We start from the raw sequence: 25,785 nt of genomic DNA on the forward strand, positions 1-25,785 counted from the left end.
TATATTTCTTGGGGGGGTGCAAATTAATGCAAAAAAAAAAAAAAAAAAAAAAAAAAGGTACCACAGATATCCAAAAAGCTTTTTTAAACTGCACAGTCCTAAAGCATATTTTATTATGATAGTAATAACAAACATAAATGCAATATTTCTCAGTGTTAAGCTTATTCTTATAAAGCCCTATGGCCAAAAAAAAATGCTTTACCTGAACTAAAAGACTTTTTTTTTTTTTTGAAGAAATTCAGCAAAATTTCATAGTTGCACACACACACATGGTTATCCAGTGTCTGAGGTCTAGATGCCAAGGTCCTACAGCTTTAAAGTGCTGAAGTTTGTACTATTATTATTTTTAGAGTGCCAAACATTTGCTTACATTCTTCTTAAAGTGTCCCTGTGAAAGAGCTCTTCTAAAGGTAAATATCAATGTCGTAAATATAAATATCATGAATAAAAAGATGATGCACTTTTAATCATCACATCTCAATGAAACTTTACTATTGAAAAACACATTCTGAGCCCAAGAAGTGCTATAACAGCTTATTGTCTTCCATAAGACCTTTTCTTTATCCTTTTTTGTAAAAGACATTAATTATTTAAACAGCTGCTTAAGAACACGTATACTTTCTAAAGGATATGTAGCTGAATTTTTCTGAATATTCTTTTTGAGCCCTAACATCTGCTGAAACTTTGAAGTATCCCAATATCTTTACCAGCTTTTATATTTAATCTGCAGCTATGTTATTTGTTTCAGTCAGTGATTATTTATTTTTGGTTCATAGAGTTTGTACGAGGCTGGATTAAGTTTTAATATTAACACTATAAATGAGTAGCTAAGAATAAATATTTCTTTTTGGTTATAATTCAAAACCATTTCCACAGACATTAATTGTTTTCAATACTGGAAGGATTTGGTGTGTAGCTTTTTCAGTGCTTCATGGCACTCAACAATGTTTATTTATTCCAGATGTTGCTTGCTATTAGAAATCAGTAGCAAAGCAGTATTAAGAGATTACCATTTCACTTCTACAGCATCTTGCACTGAATATTGTTCTTGCCTCTCTTTGTTTCAAGTAATGTAAATAGTTCTCATAAGTTTTCTATAGTTTTTTTGGATGCCAGTGCTGTAGTATTTTTATTACAGTTGTCATAATTTTATGTTGCTCAAATGAAAACCTGACTCAATATAAAACCACATGCAAAAGGCAATAAGCTGTGTACAAACAGAAGAAAACCTATTAATATTACTTAGAGGCGTGCCTTCTTTACATGACACAAGTGCTGAATGTGCTCTTTGGTGACAATACATATATCCTTTTTTTGGCGTACGACCACTCAAAGTATCCAGCATGACAGAACAGATAATTGTCAAAGATGCAAAGCTTTGGAATAGCAGAAAAGTGAGATTTCACAGGATTTGAATGGTGCAGAATATATCCTCCATCATAGCTCTAGGTCAGTTCCTGTTATTTAGTGTTGATGTAAATTTTTGCCAGGCTAGTACTGTGGGTTTATGTGCTGTATCTTCACTCTGGTGAATTCTCAGAACTCTTCCAGGCACTTTTTAGTTTATTTTCCTTTGGTTACCATCATTACATATTATATCCACTGTTTGAAAAAAAAGAAAAAGAAAAGAAAGAAAAAAAAAGAAGAAGAAGAAAAGAAACTCCTTAATAACAGTATATTGCAGGATTGCAGTAAAAGAATCCTATGATTTAAAAGTATTTTCAAGAATGAAACACTTACAATGAATTTTCACAGGTAATAGGGGCTTTTGCTATTATTCTCAATCTAATGCAGTCTAAAATAGCAGCAGTGATAGTTCTTTGATCTCTTCTTTTTGTAATCTGCTCTTCTGCCCAATTGCTCTTCCCATTAAGGACATTTTTCTAATAGCAAGTCTAAATGTTTCCTCTCTTAGTTTCAGGCCATTGCTCCTTATTCTACCAGAAAGTATTTATATTCTGTGATCATTTTCCCCTAGAGTCTCTGTGTTTTCTAGGCTGTATAAATATTGGAAACAGCCACACTGCAGGGTGTCACTGGATGTGCTGCGGTACACCAGTCCTCGAGATGGTTAGTATCATGCAGGGTGTACCACATGCTCCAAGGCAAGCACTATAGGTGTTCCTAGGCTTTTCAGGCTCTTGCTATCACTGAGTCCTCGTAAATGCTCGTACTTTGAGGAGAAGGATATTTTTCTTATCAGAAAGAAAAAAAAAAAAAGTGCAAATTCCATTAAAAAGTTGCAGGAAGAAACAAAGAAAACAAATGAATCGATACATTTCTGCTAGTCAAGCAGGATTAAAATAACAGCATTCATTACAGAATCACAGAATGGCCAGAGTTGGAAGGGACCTCACGGATTATGAATCTCCAACTCCCCTGTCACCTGCAGGGCCACCAACCTCCACATCTAATATTAGACCAGGCTGCCCAGGGTCCCATCCAAGCTGGCCTTGAACACCTCCAGGGACATCCACAGTCTCTCTGGGCAGCTTGACTACAAACGTCGTTTGACTGCAAACTCATACAACCTTAATGTAGCTCTGTATATATTATGAGGTCATTTAGCAACACTGAGCAAAGATATTTTTTTCTTAAAACCTATGGCTTAGCTAATGCCAGGCAATTTTGTTAGGCTATCCACACCTCTTCATTCTGTGCTAACCTTTAGCTCTCCAGTAATGCCCTCTAAGTCTGTGTGAATGATCCTGCCTCTGAATTCATTATTCAGTCTCAGAAATCCTTTCTTTCTCCAGTCTCAATCCCAGACTCCTTTATTCTTTCAGTTAAAGTCTATACCAAGTCCTGTCAGTTTAGCTTTTCGGATTCTTACCTTTTAATTACAGAATCTTGGAACTGTCTGTGCTGGAAAGGAACTTTAAAGATCATCTAGTCCAACCCCTCTGCCACAGGCAGGGACACCTTCTACTAGGTCAGGCTGCTGTGTGCCCTGACTTTGAATAGTTACGGTGATGAGGCACCAACAAGTTTTCTGGGCAGATTTTTCCAGTGTTTCGCCATCTTCATTGTGAAGAATTTCCTGATATCCAGTTTCAATCTACTTATTTTCAGTTGCCCCTTGTCTTGTCACTCCAGGCCTTCTTAAAAAGTCTTTCTCTGTCCTAATAAGCTTGTTATTGAAAGGCTGCTCTTCTCCAGGCTGTCAGTGTATAGCACTGTCCTCATATGAGAAATGATGCCCTCTGATCCTTTTCATGGCCCTTCTCTAGAACTGATCTAACAGGTACATATCCTTGCTTTTAGGTATACACCAGTCTTGAGCTTGAAACAAGTGATGTTTAAATGCTGACCAACTCTCACAGGCCCCCTCACCTTCCAATGCTGTAGGCCACAGAATATCTACAAGTACATCCTGAAGTGATTGAAGTTGGCAATATCTAAAGCCAGCAGGATGGCCTTCACTTCTGCAAATTGGCTTGATTAATCTTATTCTTCAGCAGTTACTGCAGCTTGCCATGTAGGGTCATGTACAACAGCCTTCTGGAAACCTGTGACTCTTTCATAGAGTTATAGAATCGTTAAGGTTGGAAAAGACCTCTAAGATCATCTAGTCCAACTGTCAAGCCATCCCCACCATTCCCACTAAGCTTTGTCCCTAAATGCCACATCTACACATTTCTTGAACACCACCAGGGACAATGACTCCACTGCCTCCCTGGGCAGCCTGTTCCAATACTTGACCACTCTTTCAGAGAAGAATTTTTTCCTAATATTCAACCGGAGCTTGCCCTGTCACAACTTGAGTCCATTCCCTCTTGTCCTATATCTAGTTACTTGAGAGAACAGGCCAATAATTACCTCATTACAACTTTCACATGGTTGCAGGGAACAAAATGGTCTTTTGTGAGATAGGGAAACTGTTTCACTCTCTGTCCAGGTAGAGTAGCATGTTGCAAACTGTTCCTCCTGAATTTATTCTGCTCCCCGTTGCTGTCTTTCAGCTCAGGGTCTGAGTATCTTGAGGATAACTGGCCTGACTTAAAAACAGAAGAAGGCATTGAGAACCTCAGCTTTATCCTTCTCCTTAGTGATACTGTTCCCATCTGCATCCATTAAAGGTTAGATTTTATCTCTGTCCCTCTTGCTGTAAATATTTTTGTCAAAACATTACTTATTTTCTTTATCATTGGATACCAAATTTCCCACAGTACTATACAACCCATCAGTGAACAAAGCATGTTGTTTCTCTCTCTCTGGTAATATATTTTGTAGTGCCTCTTCAGCATGTGTCACTTCCTCTTCTGGAGATATTCAGAAAGCTTTGCCTTCAGGCTAGTCCATGATCATTTCCAAGTTTCCTGGACAACTGTGGTTTCCTATTTGAGCTCGTTGATCATTGACTTTGTGTTTCATAATTAAGGGAACATTCTCAATCTGCAGAGAAATGCCTTCTAATTCATTTCCTTTCCCAATAAACCACTGATGAAGAAGGTGCTGCATGAAAAGCTTGGTGTTCCACCTAGGGAAGCAAACTTGAGCACTGATCTGATGCTTAACTGAGGGTTACCCTAGTTATTTAGAAACCAGTTGACTCCTTACTGTCCTGACTTTGGAAATAGCACATGGGTTGAACATAAGCACCTGTGCATATTCACAATGCATGGATAGATTCATCAGTTAGGAGAAGAAGAAGAAAAAGAAGAGAAAATACACTGTATCAGACCACGTACTTAGTATCACCACCTAGTATTCTGCACCATGTGATGGGCAGATGTGCTCTATAAACCTCAACATAATTTTAACCACACCTTACCTGCACGTAGATAATGTATATATCTATCTTGTCCTTCTGCCTCTGAATCACTCTTTCCATCTCTCGCTCTTACTGGCATCTTGCAGAAGGGATGTTAGTTTTCTACCTTTCTTTTTCACGAAGCAGATTCCTCCTGCTTCAGCTCCAGTTTCCAGGAGACTGATCAGTCATCAGGCTGCTGAACCATCAATTTGAACACAAAGGAAAAGGTCCTTGCTCCTGGCAAAGCCCAATTTCATTTACAGAAGAAGTGCTTCTCTCCTTGACATATTTGGGGCAGCTCTACTTCCTTTGCAGTTTTACTATATTTGGCAAAAAAACACCACTTTCACAGCAGATGTTTATGTATTTGTGCTAATGACCCCCTTGGCAGCTTTCTGCAGCCTTGGAAATAGTCAGAGAGGAGCCATTGAGATCCTTGCCAGAAATCAGATGAATAGGTAGAAAACAGGAACATTTAAACGTATGTGGTAGGTTAACCTTGGGTGGCTTGACTAACCCATTGCAGTACAGAACAAGATGGGGCAAACAGAAAAAGATAAGCCCCCAGAATCCAGGAGTTGAAAGATAAGCAGTAGCAATAACCTGCTCAGCATGGGCAGTAGCTGCAGCATGAACTGGGAGCACCTCTGCTGGAAAAGCTTCTAATCAAAGAATCAGCATTGTCTAACAGGCATCCACGTACATCCTCCATGATCTACAAACTGTTTCTGACAGAAATAGCTCCAAAGGATTGGTGAAAAATACAGAGGAACACAGACTGGCTGGGAAAACAAACCTTTCTAAGGTGTTCTGTGAGTAATTGGAAATTTGATTGATATATTTGAAATCAATCACGCTTAATTAACATCTTGGGTAGAAATTGGAACATAAGCTTTATGGTAGAGTTTTGGCTAAAGAACAGGGAATAGCCAATAGGATTAGGACTAGCTACTTAGGAATACTGAAAACTGTTAACCTATCTTTGGTTTTCCTACTGAAAAATAATACCTTAATCTCAGACAATACTGCTTTTTACAAGTATCAGAGAAAAATGAGAGAAAGGACACAGTCCTACACAAGGCTCTTACACAAAAAAATGACCAAAGGAAGTCATCAAATCTTTCTCATTAAGCATCTTAATTACTGTCAGCTTTGCCTGTCATCATTTACAGGTTTCATCACTCTACTACAAAAATTCTAGCTGTTCATCATTAGTGATGGAATTTTGTTCCCCTACTGGCTCTGAAATTGCTGATATGCATTTTTTTTGCCTATATACATATTTCAGTTTATGTGGCTGGTGAAGACAAAGGCATTGCAAATAAAACTGTTTTGAAGAACACTGACTGTCACTAGCATATAGTCTACAAGATATTACAAGATTTCCCACAAGCTAGCAATCTCAATACAAGAAACAAAAAGAAATGCATTATTTTTCTTTAATGAGAAAGAAGCTTTTGCTTTCCTTTTCTTGGTAATATCTTTCTTGCTATGTGACTAAATAAATAAATAAGTAAAAAATAAAATGTTCCTATGTGCAGAAAGTCTTTAGAAGCTTCAGTGATTTTTTTCTTTTAAAAATATTTACTAGTTTCTGACATCTGGTCATAGAATTCTCTTTTCCCCAAAGTAAATTCCTATTGCAGAAGCAGTATTTTGACAGCAAAAATCCCCACAGTAGGAGTAAAGTGACTATCAATGAATATATAATCTTGCAAAAGTAAATTCCTCAAGTTATTCAACTCACAGAACAGAGTTGGAAACTGAATATGGACATATTGAATTTTCAACATGGATTTTCATGCAAAAGATCTATTTCAGCACATAATGCATATAAGAAGTTGTACTTAAGGCAAGCTGCATAACTTATTTGTAAGATATCTGGAGAAAGAGTAGGACTTTTATGCAGTGCCAAATTATTTTCAGCAAGCAACTGTAGTTTGTACTTACACGACAAAATCTGCAGGTACAAACTGCAGTCACTTGTTAAGCAGTCAAAAGTTGTATTTGAATTGCACAGCTTAGATACTCAAAAAAAATGATAATTACATGCAAACTCCATTTATCGGTCTTGAATAGATCTACATTGCCATAGGAAAGTGTTACAGGGATAGTTATTTAGAGATTTATTGAAACTTAGAAATCAAATCCCAGAATGTCATATTTTAATAAGGGACTATAAACTTCCTATTTAAATTCTTCCCATAAGGACTGAAATATTACTGCTGTCTTGCTGGAATTTTTGCTATGAGTGTGATTCACAACATTGAGATGTGGGTGCCGAGATCTCTCAGCACACTGTTGACCTCTTATTAATCTGAGCAGGACTGTAGAGGTCCACGTTGTAGATACCTTCTACTCATTTAGTCAAGTACCAATACAGTCAAGACCACATATGCCAAAAGTAAGTCAGGGACATTGCACTCAATTACTACACTCTCCACCAAACAACTCAAGAGACTGAAGTTGCATATAGCTGTTGGCATCCCATGTGTCTAGATTTAAGTAACATGAATCCTGCACTGCTGTGTGTCCTTTAAGTATGATTTACTACAGAGGGAGGAGAAAGCAGTATCGGCACCTGTTTCTGTTTCTTGGCTATCCTTTGTTATTTTTCTTTCATTTGAGCACATGTCAACGGAGCCCTAAAGGACTTAATATCGAAAGTGAATCCTAATTCCGTATAGAGTAATCTAAATGAAGTTCTGCTTCCCAGTTATGCTAAGCACCTTTAGCTCAAGTGCTTCCAGAAAAATACTGAAGTATCCAGATGTGAAAACTTTACCCTAAATGCTTGAAATTTTTGGAATAAGGAAAAATAATTCTGTAGCCTTTCCTAATTTGTAATACTTCAATTACAATCTCTCTTCCAAAAAATAAAGACCTATATTGCACACCACTAAGGAAAGGTCTTAGTGCTACCACTTTAAAAAGTCTATAATCTGCCTTTCTGTTTTCCAGGCAGCACTGAGGGCTGTTATTTTGCAGTATTCTGCTACCTTCTGGGTCTTCCTCAGCAGTTCTTAATTATTTTCCCCATAGACTTCAGTGGAAGTTTTTGGCTGTTCTAAATTAACTGTAAACATTCAGGAAAAAACACATAGACAGCACTGTGTGTGGCTCAAACGTAGCCATCTGCTCAGTGTGCAGACATAAATTAAAAATGAAAATAAACCAACAAACAACAAAACAAGAGTGTTTTAGGAAGTATTAAGAGATGGAATAGAAGACACTTTGTAGAAGACATTTATCACATGAAAACACTTAGTTGCTTACTGTTTGGTGGCACTTCTCACAAAACAGAGTAGAAATACAATAAACTGAAAGAAGTTACAGGAAAGTGATCAGAGACCAGGAAATAATTCTACATGGGATCCATTAGGTCTGTTTATGAGATTAATAAGATGTTTATAGATGAATAAAAGATGACATATAGCTAACGTAATATCATGTATAGCATAAAGCCTATCTCTAAGTTATTCACTATTACAGCACAATATAAGACTGAGGAGACACCCCATGAAATAAAAAGAATTAACATGATTGGCAAAGTTTCCATATTATATAGCTAATCTTTGGCTATATCAGAAAATACTATTGAAGTAAATGCTTTGTAAAAATAAAGGGGATTTAGATCTACGCATCAGGGTTTCCTACATATCTCTAATAGAGTGCAAATGGGTAAGAGACAAACCAGCTCTCACCTTCTGAGAAGTCAGACCTCTCACGCCACCCACCAGCTGGGTGGTTGGCAGGCATTTGCCATATCCAGAATATACAGAGGTTTAAATTTCTCTTTGCAATATAAGCCTGTCCTATGGGAATGATCAGTACAATGTGATTCTTATAATAAACATAAACAGGTCGTGAGGGCAGTTGTGCAGTATGACTATGTAGAGTCTAGCAGATTTTTAACTGGATAAGTTCCCCTTTGCCATGGAGTGAAAATATGTCAGCAAGCTCAGGCATTCTGCCAGATATAAACAAGTCCTGAAAACTGTTAGATATCTTTACTGGACATGCCTAAAATTTATTCTAAACAACTTAGAGTAAGCTTTCCTACAGCTGGAATGCAGTGCAGTATTATAGTAATAGGCATTCCCTCTAAATGGAACACTGCTCCAGTAGAATCTCAGAATCGTTACGTTTGGAAAAGACCTCTAAGATCATCTAGGTCAATTGTCAAGCCATCCCCAACATGTCCACTAAACCATGTCCCTAAGTGCCACATCTACATGTTTCTTGAATGCCTCCAGGGATGGTGACACCACCGCCCCATTGGGCAGCCTGTTCCAATACTTGGCCACTCTTTCAGAGAAGAAATCTTTCCCAGTATCCATCTTGAACCTGCCCTGTCACAACTGGAGGCCATTCCCTCTTGTCCTATCTCTACTTACCTGGAAGAAGAGGCTGAAACCTACCTTGTTACAACCTCCTTTCAGGTAGTTGCAGAGTGACACAGTCTCCCCTGAACCTCCACTCCTCCACACAGAACAATCCCAGCTCCCTCAGCAGCTCCTCATAAGACCTGTGCTCCAGACTTCTCACCAGCTTTATTGCCCTTCTCTGAACATGCTCCAGGGCTTCGATGACTTTCTGGTAGTGAGGGGCCCCAAACCAAACACAGTACTTGAGGTACAGCCTCACCAGTGCTGAGTACAAAGAGACGATCAGTTTCCCAGTCCTCCTGACTTCACTATTCCTGATACAAGCTGTGGGAGACAGAGTCAAAGGCTTTGCTAATGTCTAGGGAGACTACAACCACAGCCTTTCCTTCACCCACCAGGTGTGTCACCAGGTTGTCAAAGGAGATTGTGTTGAGGACCTGCCCTTTATGTGTTGGCTAGTCCTGATCCCCTGGTTGTCCTGCACATGCTTTGTGATTGCACTGAAGACAATCTGCTTCACGACCTTCCCCAATACTGTGATCAGGTTGACAGGTGTGTAGTTCCCTGGATCTTCCTACTGACTGTTCTTTTTATAAGGGTGTGATATTGGCAAGTCTCCAGTTATCTGGGATCTTCATGGTTGACCGGGATAGCTGGTAAATGATGTAAATAGCTTGGCAAGCACTTTTGCCTGCTTCTTTGGTATCCTCGGTTGAATCCCATCTGGCCCCACACATTTGTGAATGTCCAGGTGGAGTAGCAGGTTGCTGTTTCCTCCTGAATTGTTTTTGGTTTTCTTTTTGCTCCCCATTGCTGTCTTCCAGCTCAGGGGGTTGAGTACCCTGAGGAAAACTGTCCTGACAAAGACAGAAGCAGAGAATGCAAGACATGGAAGGCTGTAGTAGATGATGTCTTATATAGAGCAATGTTTGCTTTCTCTCCCACTAAAACCTCTTTATCAGAGCTGTTACGTCATGGAAACAATTTTAGGTTCAGTTAACCCTGCTGAAGAAGGTCACCACTATTGCCAGATTGCCTTGTGTTTGCACTAATCTTTTGGTGGTGGCCTTAGGACTCTTCCAAGGCATTAACACACTGGTTATAGACAGCTGTACTACATTTAAATGAGCATGTGCATGCAAACATATACCTGAATAAAGGTTACAAACAGGAATTACAGTTGATTTGTGTCCTTCAGATGGTCTAGTTTCTTACGTTTTTTTTCTAATTTCTGTTTCAGATAACTAAAATTGACCAATGGTGCAGTGATGTAAGAGGTGTCCCCTACAACACCTATGATATTTTTCCTTCTAGTCCTGCTTGAATGATGTTACTGCCTTACAATTTTTTTTCTAAATCTAATTTTTTGAATTAAAGAAGAAGAGTGGCAATCTGAGTATCACAAAATGAAACATACCTACTGTTATATATGAAAATTTTTATTTTGTAGTTTGCAGCTACAGTAGAAAATGTTCTGTTTTTGTTTTTGTTTTTGTTTTTGTTTTTTTTGTTGTTGTTAATTCATTTCTGCATTCCTGAAAATACTACGATCTGACTTTCACTGATCTTATGCAAACATACTTGTTTTGTCAGGAGTTAAAAGCTGTCCATATGCCTATTGCCTTCTATCTGAAGTCTGGCTGAGCAGTGAACTGAGCAAGAAAAAACAATATATTGAAATATCTGTTTCACAGCCATGAACATCTGTCTCCTCTTCAAAAGTAACACAGTGTAATCTGGATATATATTCCCAGAGTGGAACTTTGGTAATTCAGATTAGAAGCAATTCTTGATGTTTTAAGGAGCCTGTTTATTACCAAAACAATTACACAACCCACCAGCACAGTACACAGAAAGGGAGAAGTAGAAGTTTATTTAGCAGGAAACCTCCTGGCAGATGCTAGCACAACTGGGGCAGCTAAATTGGCTTGTATCAATAACTCTTTCAGCCAGCTTGTAAAAATCCTTCTGGGCCTAAGCCCCTGCATATTCACACTTACTAACTGATAGTTCACGTGTGGCTTAAGAATGTTTGCATACTCTTTATCCCCAAAGCTTCTTTATCATTCATAATTGTTCTTGATTATGGTCTTTTTTCCTATATAGGAAATTTCTATATCTGAAAATATTTGTGTTTTCAGTCCTGTTTTCCAAGAAGCTCGGTAACTTTTGACCAGTGCACTGGACAATCATTTCTTTCTTTGGGCTGAATTGCTAGACATCAGCATTGATATATCTGCAGGCTTAAATATAAGAATTGTGAGTTTAACATTTTTGCACACAGACAGGAAGGTCTCTTACTTCCCTTATGCATCCTTTGGTCACGACCTCCACATCCCATTCACACAGAGGCAGATCACTACCTTAATTTCCAGTATGGTTTCATTCAAATTGTTGCATTGCCTTTGGATGCTTTATTTCACAGCCATTTTCTGTGAGATTTATAGCCAGATAGAAAGCTTTGCTCTAAACTTTATTTTAATTCGAATGATTCTATTTTTCACTTTAAATGCTAATACTGAAGAATTGGTGTAAATAGTTCATGTATTTTTGAAAACTCTGTATTGTCCTCAGAGCATGCATCCTATAGCCAGTACACTTAAAAGAAACCTGTCTTGCATCAGCAATAAAAAATAAGAATTTTTATATATACATTTATTCCCAATTAAGGTACACCATTTGTTTCAGCCCTGGTATACTCATCATGATAAATATTTTGCAATTAATATAGTAAAAATTTATTACACAGAAGACCAAATCTTGCTTAGTTACAAATGCAAATAGCCTATTAGTCTTAAGTGCAATTTTAGAGTTGCTGCTGAGAAGAAATTTGAACTGTACATAATTTTCTGCAAGATAATTTTCCACTATTAAGAAGTGTAAAATAGCAATTTGTTTACTGAACATTAAAAAAAAAAGGTACTGGATAAAAGTTCCTTGGAATCTCTATTCATCCTTAAACTACCCTTTTGTTTGGTAATGATATTTGCCAGTGGTGCCTTTAATCATATAAAATCAGGTGGGGCTTCCTTACTACCCTAAAGCAAAACATCTCATTTAGCACAGCTTCAGTTATCTCACTGTATTGATTTATTTATTTTAATTATTTATATTATTTCACATTTCATTTTAAAAATAAGCAGGATACATTTATTCTCATGAATTTACAACCATAATCATCTAACCAGTGGAAGGTAAATTACTAAATGTTACTTTTCCTCTACTTGATGTTTTTTTTTTTCAAGATGCCACTTTCAACCTCAAGTATTCTGTATTACCTAAATACTTATTATGAACAGCAGGAATAATCCTGTCCCAAAGCAACTCATCCCAGGATTACAAATCTTACTGAAATCTGTGAATACAATAAAGACTTGCTATTTTTTTCTATCTCAAAGACTCAAACAACTTCTTTGCTTCAAGGAAATCACAAAGCTGAGGCAAGCAGAGCACAGGACACTTAGAATACACCAAGAGAAGCAAGTATTTAGGGGTTTTTTCTTTCTCCCTTGCACATGATTAAGGATTGGAGGGCTGAACCTGCTCCTTACTACAGTCCATGGGTGAGCTCCAGCAGTATTTGCCAACTTGGTAGCTCTAAGACAAATGTGGGAGGAAGTGGAGGAAGAAAAAAAAGCAGTTTCACTGCCATCAGTACCATGGAAGTAGACACAGCAAAGAAAAAGAGTGAGAGGGCTGCATGGGGACACAAGTTTGTTCTATAGAAGGCAAAGAAGAGCAAACAGCAGCTACAAAAATAAGGAGCAAAAGAAGCTGAGAGGAAAGAAGAATGAGTTACCATAGTAAAAGTCAACCTTATATTTTTAGTAGTGCTTAGATGTGATGTGATTCATACAAAACCTGAAAAGTCTAAGCAGACGTAAATATAGACAAGAAGATTCAGTTTAAAAATCGAGTAAATAATTGCCATTCAAAAAAAAACTACATAGAAGATGCAATAGCAGAATAAATGCAACATTTGTGGGCTATTTTCTCTGAGCAGCACTGCTGTTTTAATGGCAGCTAGGATAACTTCCAATTCAAAAACTTTCATTCTCAAAACAATATCATATATATTTGCCTTCTGAGCAAGCAAAGAACTTATGACTCAGAAAAAAAATAGCAAAGAAGTAAATGAGATTCATAAGGAGTGAAAACTTACCTTGGTAGATATTTTAAAATTTGAATTTGTCAAATTTTAGAGACTTCCTTTATGCAAGCATTTCACTTCAGGTCTGTCACAATTTAAACAGAACTCAACTTGACTAGGAAAAACAAAAGGATGGTATGGGAAATGGCTTATTCAGCTTCACTGACTTCTCTTAGAAATAGCACAAGAGTAATAATGCAGAAGAAATAGCTGCTTTTCTGTTTGTTTGGTTTTTTTTGTAGTGGTAGAAAGCAAGCAAGCAATTCAAAGATTTCAGAAACAACAGCCTACCTTAACGTGGAGTTGTGTTTCTTGCTGGCTTTCTTGTAAGATGCAATTACAACTCTGAGCTACAAAGCATGGAAAGTCACTTGGTTGTTCTGGTGGATTTTGTTCCTGCCTGTTGTGTCTCAACCAGGTTCGGTTCTACTTCATCTGCATGGATCTATATTACAGACCTGAAGTAGAAACAAACACACCATAATCAGGTATTTTTGCTTTGGTCCTTTTCCAGGTACAAAATATTTAAAAGCCCAGTTAAATTGTCAATTGAGCCATTTTGTGCTGTAAAGATTGTGCAAACATATCTCACTTCACAAGGCCAGTGAACAGATCTTTTCTTCTGTGAAGGAGAGTTCCTTCCTCTGTCCCAGTGGGTCAGTGTCACAAAAGGCCACCTATTAGAAGGATCTGTTTTTAGAATCTCTGAAACCTTATAGCATGAAAGCATGTAAATAAAAACGGCACCAAATATTTTAGTCAGAGGAAAACAAACATTCAGAAAGAAATTTCAATTGTCTTTACCCCTTTTTTTTTTTTTTTTTTTTTTTTTTTGCTTTTTTATAATGTTTATAAAACATCTGCTTGACTGTCATGGTCTCCTAGAGCAGGATGTATAATGGTGCACTGGTTAGCTGTCTGAAGGACAAGGAGAATTGCCCCTGAAGGAAACCACCACAGATGAAACCTGTGATCTCTGCACTGGAAAACTGAGTAATAGCCAAAACCGAAAATAAAATGAAACAATGAAAGTGCTAAATGACTGAGCTGTCTGTGGTCAAACTTCTTTTCTTTTATTGCTGCCATGTCCTGCCACCACAAAAACACTGAAAAAAAATAACATCTCTGGCCGTTCTCAAACTAAAAGTGAAAACATCTTTTTTATGGTGGTCTAGCCAACTTGTTTCAGACAGATGAAACAGCTATATAGTCCTAGATAAATAGATAGATAGATAACGTAGATACTTATCTACCTTATGCACAACCTTATCAGTGTATATTTTTTTAAATACTACATACTGACTGATAACTTATAGTACAGTATTTGTGTTTTGCTCCAATAGATTAGGCCATGGGTGGCAAACCTTTTGGCTTGGCTGGGCTGAACTGAGTGAAGACAAATTTTCTTGGGCTGAATATAAAATATATAATATAGTTAATGTATGTAACTAAGAACATGATTGTTATAGATATATTTTTAATTAAAACATAAAAGAAAGAGATCAACAAAAACAAATGAGTGGGATATTTGATCTTCTTTTGAGAAATGAATGGACTGGTTCAATGGAAGTGGTTGCCATTTTCAGTGAGTTCTTGAGTTCTCAAGGTGTTTGCCAGAGATTTTTGATGAAATTTTGTTCCTTCTGTAATTCATAATTTTAAGTAATTGTCTATAAAGGCACGTACTGCCAAAAAGCAATGACGTGAATAAGATGCGATTATGAGACAAGGGATATTTTCCTCTGGTAAGAGAGATCTTATAAAAATATACTAAAGAGACACGATCAAATTTATCTTTGAGTTGTATGTCTGATTGCAAGCCTATACATTCCATTTGAAAATTAGCAGACTGAAAATGGAGTTGCAAATATACTAATTGATGATGTGCCTTAGCCTCACAACCTTAAGGAACTAGAGAGCATTAGCACTGGAAGCAGGCAGTGCTTATGGGTGGTCACCTCACTTAAGATCCAGAAGGGTTCTGCTCTTGGTGTTTTTGATTAATGACTCATCTAAATACAGGACTTGTTCATACAGTGGAGTCAGTCTGCAACTTTGAGGATGCTGAAGAAGTTTGCAGGAGTAATATGCAAATACACAGCAGTGTTTATTAATTGGCTTGCAAAACTCTATGGAATCCAGATACATAGAAACTACAGGAAAAAAAAAAATAGAAAAAAATACAGCTTTTCCAGTAGATGCCCTTACTGTCATCAGACAGTCATCAGACTTGATGGGACCTAAAATCTAGGAGTTAATGTATAATACTCTTACCTAGTATTATTTAATAATTTACTTATTATTATATTAATGTAAATAAGCTGAGAAAGCTGGCAGAAGTGATTGTCAAGCCACTTTCCATGTCTATCAGCATTTCTGTTCAACCAGAGAGGTTCCAGAGGATTGGAGGCTTGCCAATGTGACTTTCATCTACAAGAAGGGTAGTAAAGAGGATCTGGGGAACTACAGGCCCATCAGCATGACCTTGGTGCCAGGAAGGGTTGTAGAGCAGATCATCTTGAATGGGATCACATGGCATGTGTGGGACAGCTGGATGATCAGGCCCAGCCAGCATGGGTTTATGGAAATCTGGTCCTCCTTGAACAATCTGGTGGATGAGGGAAAGGCTCTTGACATGGTCTACCTAGACTTCAGCAAAGCCTTTGACATTGTCTCCCACAGTATTCTCCTAGAGAAGATGGCAACCCATGGCTTGGACAGATACACTCTTTGCTGTGTAAAGAACTGGCTGCATGGCCAGGACCAGAGAGTGGTGGTGAATGGATTTAAAGCCAGCTGGCAAGCCTGGTCGTGAGTCATGTTCCCCAGGGGTTGGTGTTGGAGCCTGTCCTGTTCAATATTTTTGTTGACCTGGATGATGGGATTGAGTGCACTCTCAGTAAATTCGCAGATGACAGCAAGCTGGGAGAAAATGACGATCTGTCAGGAATTAGGAAGGCTCTACAGAAGGATCTGGACAAGCTGGATAGGTGGACTTAGGCCAGTGGGATGAAGTTCTTGCTTTGGCAGCATGTGTACTAAAATTGGAACAATACAGAGAAGATTAGCATGGCCTCTGTGCAGGGATAACATGCAAATTTGTGACGCATTCCATATTTTTTGAGGAAGTTTTCACTCAGAGGGTGGTGAGGCACTGGAACAGGTTGCCCAAGGAGGCTGTGGATGCCCCATCCCTGGAGGCATTCAAGGCCAGGCTGGATGTGGCTCTGGGCAGCCTGGGCTGGTTGGTGACCCTGCACATAGCAGGGGGTTGGAACTAGGTGATCATTGTGGTCCTTTTCAACCCAGGCCATTCCATGATTCTATGATTATAAGTTTAACGAGATCAAATGCCGAGTCCTGCACTTTGGCCACAGCAGCCCCAAGTAACACTACAGAATTGGGCCAGAGAGGCAGGAAGACTGTAGAAGAAATGGACCTGGGGGTGTTGTATGACAACATGAGCCAGCAGTGTTCCCAGGTGGCCAGGAAAGCCAATGGCATCCTGGCTTGTATCAGAAATATTGTTGCCAGCAGGAACAGGGAAATGATCAGTGGAGAAGCTAAACCTCAAGTACCATGTTCAGTTTTGGGTCTCTCACTACAAGAAAGACATTGAGACCCTGGAACATGTTCAGAAAAAGGGAAGAAAGCTGGTGAAGAGTTTGGAGCACAGGTCTTCTGAGGAATGGCTGAGAGAACTGGGATTGTTTTCTATGGAGAAGAGAAGGCTCAAGGGAAACATTATTGCTCTCTACAACTGTCTGAAGGGAGGTTGTGGCGAGGCTAGGGGTAAAGGGTAAGCCTTTTCTCCCAGGTAACTAGTGAAAGGGTGAGAGGGAATGGCTTCAAGTTACACACAAGGGGTGATTCAGCTTGGACGTTAGGAAAAATTTCTTCTCCAAAAGACTGGTCATGGCCTGGAATGGGCTGCCCAGGGGGAGACACCATTCCTGGAGGCTCAAGATCCATTTAGATGTACTAAGGAACATGATTTAGTGGGGAAGTATTGATGATAGATGGACAGTTGGATTGGATGACCCTGGAGGTCTTTTCCAGCGTTGGTGATTCTGTGATTCTATATGTTCCCAGCTGTGCTTTTTACCATCTCTGAGGACTGGATTAATCTTATCATTTTTTCGTATGGTGTAACAGTGTTTGAGAAACAAATTTGGTATTTATATTTGATATTGCAGTCATCATTGTACTTTGGGAACCGTAACTTGGAAACTATTAATGATTTCACTCTGTCTCCTCGGGGAGCCACAGTGTGCAGGAGAAAACACATGAATGTTCAAACCAGCAGGTTCCTATTACTTGCCCACATAATGTTAAGAACTATTTCCAAATATTCTTCAGGGATCTTCCCTCAGGCTGAATAGTTATGAGTGGCCAAGAGTATGGGATGGTATGGGCAGGTACCACAAACACTGAGCAACCCCATTGTTTCAGAATTTCACTCCTAAACAACTGCAAAATCCTGAAAAAACTCGTGAATTATTTGGTAAATTTGTCCTGTCACCCTGGCAAGGCTAGAGAGGCAGAAATCTCTGCAACATGATGGGGTTTGGACCATGCCTACAGAGGCCTGTTCAACACTAATCAGCACTCTCAAGGGAAAGAGATCTTTGGATTTGATGACAGTGCAATAAGCCCTGCAATTGCTCCAACCGCTGCTACAGCCCTTGCAGTTTAATCAGGGAATCAGTCTGTGCCAGTATCAGTCACATCTATACTCAAGTGCTGGAATAATGGAGCCCGTAACCTGGAATTAGTGGGAAGTGAAGCCAAGCAACAAGGATCCCATTCTAGGGAAAGAAGGCATTGACAAAGCAATTGGAAAAGGGACACCAACCTTCACCCTATAAAGATGACTCTTGTAAGCCATGAAGGAAAGGTGTCCCATCAAGGAAGATCTGATATGTCAGACAGGCAAGTGGGATATCATGAAGAAAGATATTCAGTAACTGAGAAAATTGGATGTGATGTACAATATTGACCCGGATGTGGATAATGATAATCTCAGGATTCAGATGACATCAGATGCTCACAGTCTTTGTGGAAGAAATGTGTACAGGGTGCACCATCATTGTATGCCAACACACTGATGGCAATGGTCTGGAAAGATAATGAAAAATGCTGGATGAAGTGACTAGCCTACTTCTACAATAGGCAGAAAATATCTTTTTCTCCCTACAGGCCCTGTGCCTCAGTGGAGAAATTGTCCAGATAGTCCCAGGAATTCAAAGACAATGTCAAAGCCCTACTCCCCATCTGGGTGGACCAATGTCTCTAGTATTAGAGGTAAGTATTCCTCTGTTTGAGAAAGAATATTCAGTGGGTACACACCATGTGCCACCCTTTGGTTTTACCTACATGAACATGGAGAGGACATGAGGAATTGGGATGGAAAACCAACCTCAGTCCTGGAGGCATGGTTATGTCAGTTGCAAGGAAGAACAATTGAAAAAGGGGGTTCTTCCAATAAAATGGCCACTCCAGTTTCCGATGGTCTCTCAGATGGAGAAGATGGTCTGATTCTATTTCTGAGGTTGCTGATGAGAGTAGGAATTTGCTGCTAATTGACTCTGCTGGGTCAGGAGAAAAAGGGTGGCAAGGACAGAAGCAAGGAAAAGTCCTAGCTGGCAAAGATCTGCATCAGAATGGTAGCCAGAGGTCATAGGCTGCTTTTGTGGTTTAGATTTGTGTGATGACCAGCTGGGCAAATCTACCACTTGCTTTTGACTCTGATAAAGCAATACTTAATGCCATAGCTAAGCCTCACCTTGGGTCTACAAGACAGCAAGTCTCTCAGTAATTCCAGAACACAAGCACATTGCTGTGGGCTATGGTGCAGTGGTGATATGGTCTGAGGAGACTGCATTCTCATTGTTTGCTATCTTTTTTCCTGTGATATCCTATTAAGATGCAATTACAGAGGTATATGTTCTGATTGCATAGGACAGGCCTAAAAGAAAGCCACATACTTGAAGTTATGATATTGTCACTTGAAATACTTCTCTTTGGAATGGAAGGAAAGGTGGCTGTATCTTATTTATGTCTCAAAGTAACCTGGAATCCAAAATGCAAGTAGGTATCCCTAGGGTCCCCACGTGATTCCTTACACTGCTGCTGTAGCCAAAGCACATCCTCCTTCCAAATGTTACAATAAGTCTGCATCTTTCAATTTACATTTTCACATATTAACATCTCAGGAGGTGTGAGACACATACACAGACATAAGGCTGAGTTCCTTGCACTGAGTTCCTTTGCACTGAACCATGGGCTTTACTTCATCTCAAGCTGCTGAAAAGTCCAATGAGTTTATAAGACACTTGTTTTCCAGCACACCTGCCTTCCTGTGAGAACTCAGAGGTACAGTACTTTACCATCATGTCCTCTCCCCAGTCAAGATAGTTTTATCATTAAAATTTCTTCATATCATGGGACATCTGTGTGACTTTTTAGACTTCCAAGTGCAGAAGTTACTTTGGAGAATGAGTGCAGCCCTTTGCACCTTTGACCAAATTCTGACAGTGAAGGTCCAGCACTGTGCAAGAACAAGCTAGATTTTTGTTACATAAAATAAAAGCTGCCATACTTTTTATTTAACTAGGGTATCAGTTAGATTCCTAAGAGTAGTTGTAACAGAATCAAGTTACATTGTCAGTATGATAAAAGGTATCACATCATTACTTTGTCCTTTTTACCTTATTCATTCACAGATTGAAGTTTCCTGGATTTCTGTCAAAAGAATTGGTCTTTTAAGAATAGAAAAGACCAATGTCATCTTTATACAGTTTGGGAATTCATCTCGAGTAGTCCAGAGATTAACAATATCAGCGATAATTGAGTCAAAGGCGTCTATGGAGTACACTAACAACAAAATAGACCAAGGAACAAAAGGCAGGTAATTCAACAGCACACAACTACTGAATAATCATTTTAACCTTACTAAGGGTCAGGATGGTGAATAAAATAAATAAAAAATGAACGCGTTTAAAGAAAGGTGGAGGGGAGGAACAACAACATGTTCAGAGGGAACTGGGCAATTGTGAAGAAATATGTGTACGAAACAGAAAATGTACAGCTGTTAACAGGATAGAAAAATCAATTTTACACCATATAAAGAGATACATTTACATCATTATGATTATGTTGGGAAAGGATTAGAATTTCACTTTCTTCAAAGCATTATTGCAATGTGTCATATGATTCTTCCTTATCTGATGATCATGATGATGCCTAAAGAATAGCACCTCTCAAGCATCACTCTGTTCAGTAACAGACCACCTTGTCTCCCTGAGCTGCCAGATCTCATGTCTTTGTTTTCCATAGGTAGATTTAATTAAATCAGCAGAACTGGAGCTATAAAGTCTCGCAAACAGTGGGAGTAACTAAAGGGGAAAAAACAAGTAGTGGAAGAGAGTAGAAAATGCACACGGACTCAGAGACTTAATGGCATAAGATCAGCAGATCAGTCCTAATACTGACATAAGCAAGTGCTACAAAAGAAAGCCAGAGAGCTGAATTCAGGTGTTGATGGCAGAGGAAAGCTTGAGCCATCATTGTGGGAAATACAAGTGTTTCAGAAATTGGGTAGTTTTTTTTTTTTTAATTCATTCTTTAAATACAATTCAAAAAACATTAATTATTTTTTAATTACAATTTTAAAATGCTTTTATTTGAGTATAGGTACAAAAGATGCTTGCACGTGTACAGGAGTAGCATTGGCCAATATCCATAAGTAAATCCATCCTATCTGCCCATATTAGAACACCTTCATTTCATTCGCTTTCAGCCATTTTAATTTCCCAGCCTTTCCATGCATGCTTTCCCAAAAGGGAGGAGAAGCAACAGGAATAATAGCTCCAATGCCAACTAATTCAGACTCAGGGAGTCACACATGTAATGGTTGTGAGCATCTCCTCACTTCCTACTCTGTCCTTTGCTGGTATGTACGTGATGGCTTTTGCACAAACTTCAGTGACTGCACTTGCTGAGGAAAGCTCTGCAGGAAGCAAAGAGTTTGTTGCTTTATCAGAACAGCTATTTTGAATTGTATCTGGCAATATATAGAAACCAAACGCAACTACAGGTTCAATTATAGTCTGTTCTGCCTGGGAAGCAGGTCTATGAGAGTGAATAGCCAAGCTCTCCATCAAACTGCATTTCCTGGTTAGTTTCAAATACTGTCAGAGATTCAGAAAAGAGCCTGGAGGCAGTTAACTGTAATGAGCTACATATTAGAAGAAATACATTCACCTCCACCCAAGCTCAGGCAATATCGACTAATAGAGAATTATACTCTTTACCATTTCTACCTGTTTACTACCTCAGATCTCCACCACTACTATTTTCTCTTGGACAAATGTTAGCTTTCCTCCTATCCTACTTACCTCACATGATTCAGACATGGGGAATTGCAGAGGCTTGAGACAGTGTGGAAACAGTCTTCTCATTACTGGCAGATTTGTACGCTGGCTGAACGAATGAGGGGAGACAGCATCTGCTGAAGCTTGTTGTGGCCTAAGTAAACTGCACTGCTGTGCATATATTTAAGGTCACAAGGCTTGCCATCTTTGTGTCAGACCTGACTCATTCCTGCCCTTCTCCCCACCTCAGATTTTAATCTCAGAAAAACTAAATTTTATTTGAATAAGAGCTAGAGCAAGATTTTAAATAGGAAAAAAAAAAAAAAAAAAAAAAAAAGTACCCTTAGGGGAGCTAGGGAAAACAAAACAAACAGTTTTTCATTCATTCATTCATTTATTCATTCCTCTCTGACTTCTAGGTGGGTACAATCAGTCTGATAACTCAGAGGTTGTAAGTCCTGTTGAGTTCCTCTACATCTCCAGGAATTTTTTCCCAGCCTTTCTGAGATGTAGGTGTTTCCCAATCATTCCTTCAGTCTTTTGGTCTCTCTAAAAAGCAAGTTGAGCAGATCCATACTGGCTCTCCTGTACCCCATCAGCCTGCCCATCCTCAACTCCTTCCCTGAGTGTTCAGCAGCTCTTCAGAAGAACTTCCCCCAAGAAGTCCACCAAGATTCTTCAAAGAAAATAAAGCCAATGTACAATAAATTGTCAAATGCAGCTCTTGTCAGAGTCACAGCAACAGCTGAGACTAGCAGTAGGGCCAATTTTGTGAGACTTGTACAAAGGAAATGGGAGAAGTCTGCAGAAAAGGTATGTGCACTATGTATTTTTTCTGATGTCTTATATTCTTTGTTGACATCCTATAAAAAGATAATTTATCCTAAATTTTTAACAGCCTGGATATATCAGCATCATTTCTTTGTATCATGCTTCTATTCCTTCTTCCCTTCGTCTTCCTCTTCTTCTGTATCCCTCTTTGCATTATTTTTTGTCTATTGCTTAATTTATTCTGAGCTATGGTCAGTTTTTCAGCAGGGCTGCTGACATCAGTTTGTGCCTCCAGCTTTTGCAATAAATTTAAACCACTTTTTCTAATCACTTTGGTACTAAGACTTTAGTAAAGGACTAAAATCCCAAACTATTCTGAGAGAAAAACTTATCCTCCCAGTTCCTACATATTAACCACAAGAATATATAATGTGGATTCATGGAAATACAAACATCATAAATGGACACAAGTTAGTTAGTGGAAGTTTGTTTCCATAAAATCAGAGAAAATCTCAAGTTGGAAGGGATGCATAAGTATCATTGAGTCCAACTCCTGGCTCCATAGAGGACCAATTAAAAAACAAACTATACTTCTGAGAGCATTGTCCACATGCTTCTTAAACTCCAGCAAACTTGATGTTGTGACCAATGCCCTGGAGATCTTGTTCCACTGCCCAATCACCCTCTGGTGAAGAACCTTTTTTTAATACCCATCCTGACCCTCTCCTTGATGCAGCTCTGTGCTGTTCCCCTGGGTCCTGTTGCTGGCATCACAGTGCCTGCCCCTCTGCTCCCCTCGTGAGAAGCTGTAGGCTGCCATGAGGTCTCCACTCAGCCTCCTCTTCTCTGGGCTGAACAAAACAAATGATCTCAGCTGGTCCTCATACATCTTGCTCTCTAGATCCTTCACCATCTCTGTGGACCTCCCTTGAACACTTTCTAATTGTTTATTCCCTTCTTATGTTTTAATGCTCAGAACTGCACATAATGCCTCAGGTGAGACTGCACTGGTGCAGAGCAGAGCAGGACAATCTCTTTGCTCACCCAGCTGGCCCTTTTGTTTGTCAGGGCATGCTGCTGACTCAGATTCAACTTGCCATCAGAGAACCTCCAGTTCCCTTTCCATGGAGCAGCTCTCCAGCCTCTGTCCCACAGTCCTTACATGTATCCAGGTTTGTCCATTCCCACGTGCAGAATCCAGTGCTTGCTCTTGTTTTGCTTCAGAACAGAGAACAAGTTATCAAACAGGAGGACATTCAGTGGATGTACATCATTTAAAGGCATACACTGAAATAAAAAATGAGAAAATCCTACCCCTTTCGCTGACTGTAAGAATGGAGATAGTACATCAACTGATACCTGAAAAGATTAAAACACCATGTTCTTCTGCTTTCTGTGTAGACAAACAGTTTATGCAACAGCTTGTTATTCAGTAATGCGTACTGTGAACAGAAAAGTACCAGTTGTCAAGGTACAGAACAAAATGCAAAGAAGCCAGTTATTGGCATAAAGTGAAAGTCAAGTGTAAGCTGTGGAAAGCTTACCCCAGGTTAATGAACTGGAATGTAGATGAGTTAAAAACAAAACAAAAAGTCTATATTGGAATCAGTAAGGACTGTTTTCTGCCTTCTGATACGTTGTTAAGGTTTGCTCTTTCACTGTGAATTTAGCTCAGTGGTTAGGTATGGTATGGCTCAAGGATTCCAGTGCAGTGGACAAGTTCTCACCCTTTCAGACAGCGGATGTTATCTCATCCCAGATTCCCTGAAATCTGCTTTTAGCTCTGACTTAGTTAGCCTAAGATTTCATTTAAACATTTTTTGAAATAGGCTTTTAATTTTAAAAGATTATTCTCTCAAAAATGAGAAGTATCTCTATGTTTTACAAGATAGGTTACTCAGAAAGAGATTTCACTTGAAGTAGAAAGTGAGAAGAGCAGTCCCACTGGACCATAGAGCCAAAGATTTCTTGACATTTTTTGCAAAGTATTATCCTTTTAAAAAATGTACTTGGCATATCTTTACATTCATTTTAAGAACACGATAGAATGTTTAGCCCATTTAAAGATGCAGCTAACTGACCTTCCTAGAGGAAATATTCCAATCCCTTAACAACAGGAAGGAGAAATGCAATCTACGTGTTGAATATACTGTAATTCCCAAGTCAGTTGTCCACATCTGAGTTTTGCTCAGATGTGCAAAACTGTACACATCTGAGGTTTTGAGAGTTTTTTTTCTTTAGTTTGTTTGGTTTGCTTTTTGAGTTAAAAATCTCAGTTCAGCTGTGTGTGTTAAGGTCAGTGAATTGGTAAATAAAAGCATTTATTAATTATTTTTGGGCAGAAATGGAAGATAAATTGATTTTCTTCCATGCTAATGTTCTGTAAGACTGAATATCCCCAAAGAGTTTTTAAATGGAGGTTGTTGTCTTACTAACTTGCACACCACGCTTTTTATTTTACTTTTTTCTTGATTGAAACCTTGGTAAAGAACTACTTAAACCCTGGGAGTTGCTATGCATAACTGTAGGCCAGCATGTGCCAAATATGACACAGCACGAAGTCTTTTGTTGTCATCCAGCATACTGTGTTAAGCAATTGGCAAGCCTCTTCTCCCCCTACCTCCCAGGACTTTTGTTATTGAATTGCTACATAGTGTATCTTAGCCTAATTGAACTCATTATTTAGGAGACTACACAAGTATTCAGGAAATATTATTCCTGAAAAACCATGTGTGTATTCTTATGCTGGAAAAAGAATTACCTAGATAACATAGCTAGATTAAAAATTGAATAAACAAGTCCTAAAAGATATTTTGCCATCTTCATTAGGGGTACCTCTTAGAAAATCTACAAGAAGAAATGTGTCACAGAAGAGAGTTGGTGGAGTAAGCCCATCTTCATGACAAGAGAACTATGAAACCACAGGAGCATGACAAGAGAACTACGAAACCACATCAGACAAGTCAGTTTCCTAACAGTAAGAAAGATGCTGGAAAGAGAAATCCTTTATGGAATTCATTTCAAAGACTTTAAAAAGTGAGATATGTAAAGATGTGTGTTGGAAAAAGACAACATAAAAGCACATTTTCATCCTCAGTATACAAAAGCTTATCCTTGCACTCTTTGCCATCATCCCAGACCAACTGGAGCCAGGGCAGGAGGGTCAGGACAACATCAGCCCAGGTGAAATTTAGAGTACTGTGTGGGCTGTACAATCCCAGTACTGACTTTGGTTCTAACATTGCCTTTTTCAAGGGAGTGAGAGAGTCTGTGTTGGTATGGATGCTACTTTTGCTGGGCCACGTAGACTCTAGAATGAGTTCAGATCTGTTACATACAGTGGTA

General features: G+C 38.9%; 1 protein-coding gene and 1 non-coding gene across 6 annotated transcripts in view; both read left to right on the forward strand.

Annotated features, from left to right (window-relative positions):
* LOC149918377 (uncharacterized) overlaps window positions 1-25,441 on the forward strand; it is a 33,497-nt gene extending 8,056 nt beyond the window's left edge. The window contains exons 3-5 of one of the 5 annotated variants that reach the window (XM_090136848.1): window positions 18,494-18,598; window positions 20,020-20,204; window positions 25,270-25,441. In XM_090136848.1, coding sequence (XP_089992974.1) covers window positions 18,494-18,598; window positions 20,020-20,024 — 110 coding nt within the window. In that variant the 3' untranslated portion in view covers window positions 20,025-20,204; window positions 25,270-25,441. Of the gene's footprint in view, window positions 1-10,384; window positions 10,542-13,536; window positions 13,638-13,712; window positions 13,783-14,179; window positions 14,320-18,493; window positions 18,599-20,019; window positions 20,205-25,269 lie in introns of those variants that run through there. The other 4 variants (XR_016464904.1, XR_016464906.1, XR_016464909.1 and 1 more) reach the window with 4 other exon arrangements.
* Window positions 16,313-16,415, forward strand: LOC116240061 (U6 spliceosomal RNA). The gene has a single exon (XR_004169218.2). It is a non-coding gene; the product is annotated as a U6 spliceosomal RNA (small nuclear RNA).
* Window positions 25,442-25,785: the final 344 nt, after the last annotated feature.

This window comes from Phasianus colchicus, chromosome 3 (assembly GCF_987193195.1).
Source record: "Phasianus colchicus chromosome 3, bPhaCol1.hap1.1, whole genome shotgun sequence".
NCBI classification, from domain to species: Eukaryota; Metazoa; Chordata; class Aves; order Galliformes; family Phasianidae; genus Phasianus; species Phasianus colchicus.